We start from the raw sequence: 11,326 nt of genomic DNA on the forward strand, positions 1-11,326 counted from the left end.
GACAAAAGCTTTATTTTTAAGTTTTTGTCAAAAGTGCGTTTTGACCGTTTTTTACTTTTTGAACCCTTAAAAACACTTTTAAACTTTTTACCAAACAAGCATTTTTTCTTCAAATGGACTTTTTGAGTGTTAAACACGCTTTTAGACCCCACAAACGCAATCCCAAACAAGCCCTTAGACTCATTTAATAATCTAGCCAAAATAATTATTTGAGCTCATTTCATATAGTAAATGAAATAATTAAATTCAAATCGAGTTTATAACTACTTATTTATAACCCTTGAATTAGAGGTAGGGACCAGGGTTTATCAACATTATTCCACACCATGCTAGAGTGTATTTGTGGTTGGACTGCAAAGTGTTAAAAAATAAAAAAATAAAAAAAAAAAAAAAAAAAATCAATTGAGAAGCAACAGAAATCAACAGTCTTTGGAAAATAAAATTGTTGACGAAATAATGAAGCACCACATCACTGAATTTCTCTTGGGAACAAAATAGAAATAAAAGCTGCATTTTTCTGTAAATGGCCTCTTAAAATTACATGGACACAAGCACTTAATTATCTGCTGCTTTCTTCTCCTCTGCTTCGCCGGCTTTTGCATCTGCTGGAGCCTCAAATGCTTTCATGGCTGCTTCACCTTCAACCTTTACTTCATGATCAGTCTTTGGCTTCTCTTCTTCCTTTGCCTCCACCTCCTCCTCAGTCTTTGGCTTTTCTTCTTCTTTACTTTCTGATGGAACTTCGATTGCCCTTTCATTCTCTTTTGCTTCTTTCTTTTTTTCCTTCTGTAAAAGATGTAGAATATTAATTAAATAATTAAAATAATTATTTTTTATTAGTTTAATTTTTTAGAAATCAGTAACCATTTATTTTTAGAAAACAATGATGTATACTTTAACAAAGTAATTGAGAGTCTCATTTGAATTTCAATTAAATATTTTAAGTGTTGGACTTCACTTATTAGTAAAAGGTTTGAGCCCATATGTAGAAAAGTACTAGAATATAATTATAATTAGGAAAAACTTCACTTAATCCTCCTAAATTGTCATCACTTTTGCAATGTTTTCCCTAAAGTTCAATTTCTCTCAATTTAGTGTATCAATTTTTCAATTGTTTGCAATCTCACCCATATATTAACTTTTCTCAAAATACCCCAATTTGTTTTAGGAAAAAAAAAATGCAAAGATTAAGGCATTGGTCCGAATTTAATGATATTTGTAAAAATACCCATTTCTCAATCTTTGCAAAAAAAATTAAATATTTTTTCTAAAAAAAAAAAATGGGGTGTTTTGAAATTTTTTTTGGGATTTAACAGAAAATCTTAACGGAGAGGGACATTGAAAAAAATTTAAAGTTTAATACACTAAATTAAGAAGTTTTGAACTTTAGGTAGAACATTGCAAAATGAATGACAATTCATAAGAATAAGTGAAGTTTTCACATTAAATTATTAATTTAAACATTTCCTTTTAACTTAAACTTTTAAAATAAATAGTAATTTAACTAACCTGAGCACTTAATTGACTTGATATTTGGTTCTATCTATATGTTTTGCAATACAAAAACAAAAAACAAAAATTCAAGGTCGGGGAGGAAAAAAATAAAAGATATATAATGAAAAATAGGGTCACCCTCCAAAGTTAATTGGCAATAATAACTTTGATTTCAATTTAGTTAGCAAAATTAGCATAAGGGTAGTTTGTACTTTTTCATTCAAAAGCAAACTCAAACAAGATTTAACATTTGTTGCTCCTTTCTTTTCCAACAATAGAGAATAGCCCTAACATTACCGGTTGAATGTGTTATGTCTTCACATATTGTATTTGCTTATTTTTTTCCGGAGATGAATAAGAGACGGACAAAAGATAGAAAACAAATATTTTCAATAAATAAACAAGGAGATTTGGACCGTTTGTTTTCATGTAAAATATTTTGAGTGTTTGACGCAACGTAAAATATTGCTCGGTTGATAAAAAAAAATAATGTTTACAAGGCATAAAATAATGGTTTATGGGAGTTTGATTGAAAATATAAGGTCTTCGTACTCTCTCTTTTTCTCTCAACTCCTAAGATTATATGAAACAATAATCGTAGAAATCAAATTTTTATCCCACATGACAATTTCAACTGATCTTTGAATTTTTTTTTTTTTTAAATTGTTTTATATTAATTTATAATAAGTGAAAAATATTATTAAAATTTCAAATAAATTACAATTAAATTTTAAATTTTCGTGTGTATGAACTTATATTTTATGTTGGGTTTCTGCGAAAAAATAAAAATAAAAAATATTTGACGAAATTTAATAACCGTCTCAATTTCCAAAAAAAAAATACCTCATCGAGCAAGGAGACAAGAGACGAGGCGTTATTGTCATCGACGACGGAGTTGTCGCCACCATGGTTCTGTTTGTCATCATGTCCATCTTCCTTCTTCTCTTCAGGCTGAAGCTTGGGCTCCTCGTCGATCACCTGCGCCAACTCGTCCTTGGCCGGCTCAGGTGCCGGCAGCGCATCGTTGTCTCCCTTGGTTTTGGGCGAACCAGCACAATTACCCATCCTTGAATCTAAATAATCTTCTCTCTTTTTGTCTTTCTCTTTCTCTTTCCCTCTCCCTATACGCTAGTGAGAGAAAGGTTGAAGAAGACAAGAAAAAAGGAAAATTGATTTGTGAAGAGACAATGGGGATTGGCTTATAAAGGGTTGTTACAGGTGACAGACTTTTCCATGGCCTGGATAGATTTGAGGAGGCCAGCGGTTGCCATTGGTTGGATTCTATGTATATTTAGCACTTCTTTATGATTCTAAACAGCTGTCTCGTCGTCAATCTTGGCCTGTCTGTTCAATTACAATACACTTAATCCAACCCTTTCTCTGTCTTTTTGTAAATTTAAAAATTGCCCAATATAGATCCAAATATAGAAAATTCATTTCATCTGTCTCTTTACGGCTCCAAATATTCGACTTTTGGTCTTGGCGGCTCAGACGGTTAGGAATCATGTTTCATGAAGTAGAGGTTATTAATTCGAATTCTCCTTCCCCCTTTCCCTCCCCTTGTTCGGACGTGTTTAAAAAAAAAAAATTACACTTATGTCTCTTAATGTTTATTCCTATTTTTTGCAATTAGTTCCTTCTCGTATCAAAATGAACTTAAAGGTTTTTGAGATATGTCAAATATACAATTTAGTCCTTATAGCCAAATTTTATTCACTGACTTATTAGATTTTGATACGTGAAATGTCAGAACCAATAAAATTGTGACACTTGTTGCATTTAATTCAATCTCACATTAGCGGCGGAATTTGATTGTATTGTAAGGACTAAATTAATTTTTTGGCATGTCTCATATACCTCTGAATTTATTTCAATACAACATGGAGTTAATTGTTTAATCATGTAAACCCTATGGACTTATTTCGCATTTCTATCCTAAAAGAAAATTAAAAAACAGTTGTTTGCCGTCAATAAACAAGTTCGTCAATCGGAGACGTGTGGTGGTATATACTCTTCATTGTTGGCGCCCCCTGATTGGAGAAGGGATTCTCGTAAATCTTATTGAATATCTATACCACACTATCATGCTTCTTTTCAATTTTTTTTTTTTAATTTTAAAATAATTGTTAAGACTTTATAAAATAAAGAATATATATATACTTCTGTTAATAAAATGAAAGGTCAAGATTCATATTGCACAATCAATGACGTGGGTGATAACGTGTTGGAAACAGGCTAATTCATGTGGTTTTACAATTTTTGAAAAATTGTTTCCAAGTTTAAAAAACAAAATCAAAATTGTTTTGTTATTTTTTTATGTCCAAATTATTCAACAAGAGCTTTGATCTTCGGAACTTAGGGCCCGTTTGTGTTGCTGTAAAACGATTTACGGAAAATGTTTTTCGTATTTTTGGGTATTTGATACAACGTAAAATAATAGTACATGGGAAATATTTTCCCTTTAACCAAAAATTCTTTTTTAATTTTTGAAAACCGTAAACCATTTTTCGGCTTTGAACATCTCATTCTCAAATCGAAGGACCCTACCAAGACCTGCCTAGGACACCACTGGGACTTGACCACGACACAACCGAACCTGCCCGAGATCTGATCGGGACCCCACCAAGACCCACCCGAGACTTGCCCGAGACTCGATTGGACCTGCTCGGGACCTCATTGGGGCTCGCTCGGGACTTGACCAAGACCCCACCGAGACTTGACGTGGGAAAATATTTTCGGCGGAAAAACATTTTCCTTGAAAATGATTTCTTAAAAGACATTTCCGGTATTTGGCATTTATCGAAAATCAGGCAAGGCCCTCGACGTCAGAAAATGTTTCTGCTGAAAACAATTTCTAGTATTTGGCGTGTACACAAAATCACGAAAATGTCCCTATCGGGTCTTGGGGGAGTCCTGCCATGGCCTCGGGCTGATCCCGACGGGGTCCGAGTGGGTCCCAGGTGAGTCGCACTGGGGTCTTTTATGGACTCTATTAGCACACCTCTAAGACTTGATTAGGACATTTTCGTAATTTAGAATTTAATATGATTTTATATATATATAATTTTGTGATTTTCCGTACGCACCAAACACTGCAAAATGTTTTCCAATAAATCATTTTTCAGGAAAATATTTTCTGTTGAAAATACTTTTCGATGGAAAGCATTTTACGTCAAAAGAAATAGAGCCTTAGTACAAGAACACAAAAGTTTATTATGACTGATTGTGGTACTATGGCTTGAAACTAGAAAATACCACATAAAAAGCTAATTGTGTGTTTAACATACAATATTCTTGTAAGTCTCGGAAAATAAACAACTTTATTATTAATCAAAATGTCATACAAAAAAAAATTGAGTTTTAAGGTATAATCCCTAACAATAGACAGTTATCCTTCTGTGCCTTTGCCCACCTTTAAATTGTTCTACAAAACGCTAGCACAATTCTATAAAAGAGTTCATGGTACTTGGCTGCATGATGTTGAATCATCTTCGGGTGTGCCCCTTCAATATGGTCGGAAAGCTGATAAGAGCTGAATATTACACATTCAAGCTCCTTAATTTGTATATGTTAATTCCTTAGCAAGGTTATCTTTTTGATTTTGTGTTATTTTCCATGTTTTCAAGTTCTTAGGGAGAATACAAGAAATTCCAATGATTTCGGGCTTAAAACATGATTTTTTGAGATGCTGAAGAAGTGGGCTCGAGCTCACTTCTGATGGGATCAAGCACAACTCAACCCACATGCATAAGTGTAACGCCACGAAAAATTAATTAACTGGTAATTAACTTCACAGTTCGTCTCCTAGCCTTATTCCGCGAGGAACAAGACGAAGGGATCTCTACTCCTCAAACAAAAGATACTAAGCAGAAGAAATATGAAAATTTTATAGACATTAATTATTACAACCAAAAAATCTACCAAGGATCATCAAAGTAGCTAAAATCACACAATACATATCATCTTTACAAGGGATCCATGCTATACCTTAATGTGCAAGCATACATCAAGACTCTTAAGTCTATAGCATAACCGAAAAGTACTAGTTAGAGCACTAGCAGCAGCTTCCCTTCAATTTTCCCTAAGTTTAGGGCACATAACTACTTTTTGCTTCCATGTGAAAATATATTTCATAATAGCTTCCTTTACATTTTTCTTATACCATTAAAATATTATTTTTTTTACAAAATACAAGTTCCCTACCTACCCTCACTTTTTTCACAAAATCCCAACATATTCCCCAATTAAAAACAAAAGGGTCAAATAGGAGAGATGAAAGATAAATGTTTATATTAAAATAATGTCTAGGGAACCACTTTTGGTTCCCAAGACATTGGAAAACACTGTAGTAACCCTTGAGGGTAGGTTAAATGTAAGGAATCTGTTGTGAGTAAGTTTTTGTGGTTTTTTTGAAATTTTCCCTAAACATAAGGAAGATAATGGCATATAGGGCGTCTGCTGCTAGTGCTCTTACTAATGAGTGCCAAATATTGCATATTTGGGCCCCTTAACTTGTATTTGTTAAATCCTTAGCTTTGTTATTTTCTGATTTTTTGGGTAGTTTTGGCGTTTTAAGTGTTTTGCAAGTCATTGAGAGAAAACTGCGGTCTTTGGTGTGGAAATTGTGAAGAAATTGAAGAAGTGAAGTAGAGCATTCTCTGGAAGTGCACTCGAGCGCAAGGAGACTGCGATCGAGCGCACTTGTTCCATCACCCAGACGCGCAACACCCAAGAGTTGTGCCACAGACACCCTAACACATGCTTAAGGGCGCTCGAGCGCACCCGCACAGACCTAGCAGCGTTGAAGCCCTAATTTTTAGTTTAAATATCACATTTTCTTTTGTAAACACACATTGGAGGTGCCTTTTAGAGCTATTTTTTGACCCATTGTCGTTCTTACGCTCCGTCTACGTTTCTCATTGTAAGTTTTAGGTTTTCTATGATTTTACTTCATTTTTAATATGAGTTTTGTAACCATGAGAGGCTAAGACCTTCAACTAACGTTGAAGACGAAGCCTCATCATTAATAAACAATCACGTTCTTGTCGTTTTATGTATACAATTTGATGTTTGATCAAATTGTTGTTCAAATTCAATTCAATTGCTTGATTAATGTCATTTGTTTGAATGTTATGTCTTTTATTCATGCAAAGTTTTATATTCGTTGTATTTAATCCAAGGATACATCAAATGATCTTATTGAGAACGGCTATCCATTGTGATTTGTATATCAAACGGATACAGTAGATGATTTGATCTCAATTGGATATTCGTTGTGATTCGTTTAACGGTTGGATTCATCGAATGATTTAATATGCATGTCTACAAATTCAAATAATGTATAAAACTTAATGTTTGTCAGTTGTATGTATAAAATGCAAGAATGTGTTGTTTGATTTGGCGAGGTGGATTCGGAAAACCTTAGTGTTTTTCCATTAATTGTTTTTAATCATTTTAATTAGTTTATTTTATTTTGCACGACATTATTTAAAATTGCAGAACCAAGTTAAAATAGAGTTAGTTTAAATATAAATTAATTTTTGCAACACAACTCCCTGTGGTTCGACCTCGGACTTGAACACTACACTACACACAACTCGTGCACTTGCGAGCTATTAAATTTGCAAACATCAAGTTTTGGCGTCGTTGCCAGAGATTTATTTGGTTTGTAAAAATTAATTTTGTTTTTCTACTAGTTAGTTAGATTTTTGTTTTATTTGTCTTTTGCAATTTTTAATTTTTATTTTATTTTCATTTTTTGTTGTTTCTACAATTCTGATCTTAAAAAAATAAAATAAAAAATAAAAAAGTTGTTTTTGAATTTTGTTGCAAGTTTGGCAAAAATCAGGTCCCTGCCAGTGCGATCGAGCGTGTCTCACCTGTGCTCGAGCGCACTCGGGCCTTTCGTAGCACTGTCCACTCGCCTATGCTCAACATTTCCACACTTGCAATCGAGTACACAGCAGACCGACGCTCAAGCGCAAGCCATCGCCGCTCGAGCACACCAGCACGTCTAGGATCGATCGCAGCTTACCTGCAATTGAGCGCACCTCTGCAACCAGCAACAATAGACCAAAAGCAGCTATGTACAGTTTTAGCGTTTTCCTTTTGGTTTATTTTTGTATATATTTTTTGTTACATTATCTTTTGTTGGTTGTTCTTCGTTTTTGTGAATATTTTATTTTTGTTTAGTGAGTTTGTTTGAGCATTTGTTGTTTGGTGTACGCTTGGTCGGAGATCCCTAAACTTAAATTTGTTACCCTTAGATCCCAACATTGATAGAACCCTTAGGAGAAATCGGAGAGCACCTGTTGAGAGTGAGAATAGAGTTGAAATGGAAAACGTACCCCAAAATGTGCAGTAGCCTACGGTTGAGAATGAGGATGCTAGAGCTGAAAAATGTGGAGCAAGCTAGAGCTTGGAATGTGGACTACACCATATCACTTAGGTATTTGTTCGCACCAGTTGCAACAAACTCCCCTTCGTGCATAGCGTTGCCACCAACCAATGCTACCCACTTTGATTTGAAGCCACACGTCATCCAACTTCTACCCTCCTTCCATGGCATTGAACTTGAAAATCCTTACAGTCATGTAAAGAAATTCAAGGACATCTGTGCCACCTTCAAATTTCAGAATTTCTCTGAAGAATCTGTCCACTTTAGACTTTTCCCTTTCTCCCTGTACGATAAAGTCAGGGCATGGTTGGATTCCAACACGCCCGGATCAATTACATCATGAGAAATCATGTTGAGGAAGTTTTATAACAAGTTTTTCCCCATGACGAAAGTGAATGAGAGCCAAAAGGAGATTAGCTCTTTCACTCAGGAAGAAGACGAAAATTTTTTTGAGAGTTGGGAGCGTTTTAAGGATCCGCTGATTAAGTGCCCTCATCATGGATATGAGAAGTGGAGACTCGTTCAATTCTTCTGCCAAGGATTGACCCAATCCAACTGTAGCATGATCGAGTCAATAAATGGGGGGGCATTTTTTAGTCTAACTGGGTATGAAGTCTATAATGCATTGGACAAGTTGTCCGACAACTCACAGCAGTGGGATTTTTCGAGTTGTCAGGATTGGTCCACTTGTGCTCCCAAGAAAGGAGGCATCTATGAGATTAAGGAGGACACTGATTTGAGCATAAAGATAGATGCCCTCACCAAGAAGGTTGATGCTCTCACTGTGGGTCAGTCCATCAATGCTGCCAACACTTTCAATGTTGATAACTGTTCCACCTATGCTAGTCCTATGCAGTTAGCACAAAATTGTCCATCTATGCCAGCTTTTGCCGAGTATCCTATGGAACAAGTGAACGCTTTCAACAACTATCGAAAGCAATCAAATGGACCATACTCTGTGACATACAATCTAGGGTGGCGAAACCACCCTATTTTTTTCATGGAAGTAGAACCAACCAGTGAATCAAGGAGGAGCCCCTCATCATGCTCACAATCAATACCCTCTCGGCTTTCCACCGGTTCCTACTCATTGTCGCTCGGCCCAGCCAAAACCATCACCTACTTACCAAGCTCCCACTCAAGCGCCAGTGTCGGTCTCACAGTCATTGAAGGAAACTCTAAAGAATTTCATGAAGATGACCGGCCAATCCATCAGTGAAGTGAGGAGTGTGACAATGATCAACACCCAAGCGATTGCCAAGCTGGAGAGTTAGATGGGACAAATCGCAAGTCACTTGGGTGAAACAGAGAAAGGAAAGTTTCCTAGTCAGACCGTGCCTAACCTGAAGGGATAGTATGCAATTGGAAGTTCATCAGGTCCTACACACGGGCAAGAGCAGGTGCAATCAATTGTCACACTAAGGTCAGGGAGACAAGTGGACAATCAAGTGGTTCTTCCAAAAGAGAACCCTGCTGTGCCACAAGGGCAAGAGAGTGGCAACAAGGATAAGAGAGATCCTGAGCCATCTAAAGCCACACCAGCTGTTGAGGACCCTCCTAGGTCATTTGTGCCTAAAGCACCTTACCCTGAAAGGTTGACCTAAGAAAGGAGGGAAGTTTGAAGACATTCTGGAGGTATTCAAGCAAGTCCAGATCAATATCCCATTTTTGGATGCCATCCAGCAAGTGTCGTCTTATGCCAAGTTCTTGAAGGACTTGATAATTGTCAAGAGGAAGACGAATGTCCCAAAGAAGGCATTCCTGACTGAGCCGGTTAGCTCAATCCTGCAATGCAAGTTGCCCATTAAGTACAAGGACCCTCGGTATCCTACTATTTCTTGCATGATAGGAGTCAGCCAAATTGAGAGGGCATTATTGGATCTTGGAGCAAGTATGAATCTTTTGCCCTACTCAGTCTACTTACCATTAAGGTTAGGGGAGTTGAAGCCCACATCGAGGACACTCCAATTGGCTGACAAGTCAAGGAAGGTTCCACGGGGAATAATCAAGGATGCCTTGATTAAAGTTGATAAGTTTTATTTCCCCGTGGATTTCATTGTGCTAGGCATAGAGCCGATTTCAAATGTTGGGATTCAAATGCCGGTAATTCTAGGGTGGCCATTCTTAGCTACAGCTAACGCCCTGATTAATTGTAGGACTGGGATAATGAAGATCTCCTTTGGCAATATGATAGTGGAGCTGAATATTTTTCATATCAGGAAGCAACCATTGGAATTTGATGAACTAAGGAATGTATGCTCGATAGAGGAGATCATTGAGGACGCGGTTGAAGAATCGAGCATGGAGGACCCCTTGGAGGCATGCCTTGCTCAATTTGGAGAGGATTTGGACTTAGACAAGTTGCTTGAGCAAGCAGGTGCTATTCTAGAGAATGCTCCTCTGGTGAGCAATGAGAAGGAGGAGGCAGCAGTACCCAAGCCTCCCAAAAGGAACTTAAGCCATTACCAGATACTCTTAAGTACAAGTTCCTCAGTCTAGCAGATTCTTTGCCTGTGATCATAGCTTCTGATTTGGTCGGTGCTCAAGAGAAGTTATTGGATGTTTTGAGAGAGCACAAGGAGGCTATCGGCTGGACCATTGAAGATATTAAGGGGATCAGCCCCTCGATGGTGATGCACAAGATACATTTGGAAGAAAATGTCAAGCCATCGAGGGAGCCATAGAGGAGGCTTAACCCAGCCATGTAGGAAGTGGTGAGAGTAGAAGTAATTAAGTTATTGGATGCAAACATCATCTATCCAATTTCTGACAATAAGTGAGAAGCCAAATTCATGCAGTGCCTAAGCGGGCGAGTTTGACAGTAGTAAAGAATAAGGATGATGAGTTGATCCCAACTCATGTTCAATCAAGATGGAGAGTTTGCATAGACTACCACAAACTAAATGCCGCTACCAGGAAGGATCATTTTCCACTTCCATTTATTAATCAGATGGTGGAGCACTTGGCTGGGCACAAATACTATTGCTTTTCAGATGGTTATTATGGATATAACTAGGTCCCTGTGGACCCCAAAGATTAGAAGAAGATGACTTTTACTTGTCCATTTGGGACGTTCGCCTACCGTCGCATGCCTTTTGGGTTATGCAATGCACCCGCCACCTTTCAGCAATGCATGATCAGCATATTCTCGGATATGGTAGAGCATTTCTTGGAGATTTTCATGGATGACTTCTCCGTCTTTGGTTCATCTTTTATGGAGTGTCTGCACTGCCTCACTTTGGTCTTAGTGTGATGCAAGGAGAAGAACCTGGTGCTTAATTGGGAGAAATACCACTTCATGGTGAAGCAAGGCATTGTACTAGGGCATGTCGTCTCTCATCGTGGGATTTAGGTTGACCAAGCAAAGGAGGATCTGATTTCCAACCTTCCACCCCCATGTACGGTAAAGGAGGTTCGTTCGTTTCTGGGCCATGC

The 11,326-nt window shown here is 37.2% G+C and overlaps 2 protein-coding genes and 1 non-coding gene across 3 annotated transcripts; 1 reads left to right on the forward strand and 2 right to left on the reverse strand.

Moving 5' to 3' along the window:
* Positions 1 to 455: 455 nt before the first annotated feature.
* Positions 456 to 2,672, reverse strand: LOC132179985 (uncharacterized). The gene is made up of 2 exons (XM_059592813.1): positions 2,338 to 2,672; positions 456 to 786 (listed from the first exon to the last, which is right to left on the reverse strand). Exons 1-2 carry the CDS (start codon positions 2,557 to 2,559, stop codon positions 556 to 558), a joined length of 453 nt encoding a protein of 150 aa, XP_059448796.1. The 5' UTR covers positions 2,560 to 2,672; the 3' UTR covers positions 456 to 555.
* A 5,601-nt stretch (positions 2,673 to 8,273) lies between these two features.
* On the forward strand, positions 8,274 to 10,390 carry LOC132178112 (uncharacterized). The gene is made up of 3 exons (XM_059590570.1): positions 8,274 to 9,106; positions 9,261 to 9,459; positions 9,575 to 10,390. The coding sequence occupies exons 1-3, from the start codon at positions 8,274 to 8,276 to the stop codon at positions 10,388 to 10,390; spliced, it is 1,848 nt and encodes a 615-aa protein (XP_059446553.1).
* Positions 8,292 to 8,394, reverse strand: LOC132180146 (small nucleolar RNA R71). Its single transcript, XR_009440040.1, has one exon. It is a non-coding gene; the product is annotated as a small nucleolar RNA R71 (small nucleolar RNA).
* Positions 10,391 to 11,326: the final 936 nt, after the last annotated feature.

This window comes from Corylus avellana, chromosome ca4 (genome assembly GCF_901000735.1).
Source record: "Corylus avellana chromosome ca4, CavTom2PMs-1.0".
NCBI classification, from domain to species: Eukaryota; Viridiplantae; Streptophyta; class Magnoliopsida; order Fagales; family Betulaceae; genus Corylus; species Corylus avellana.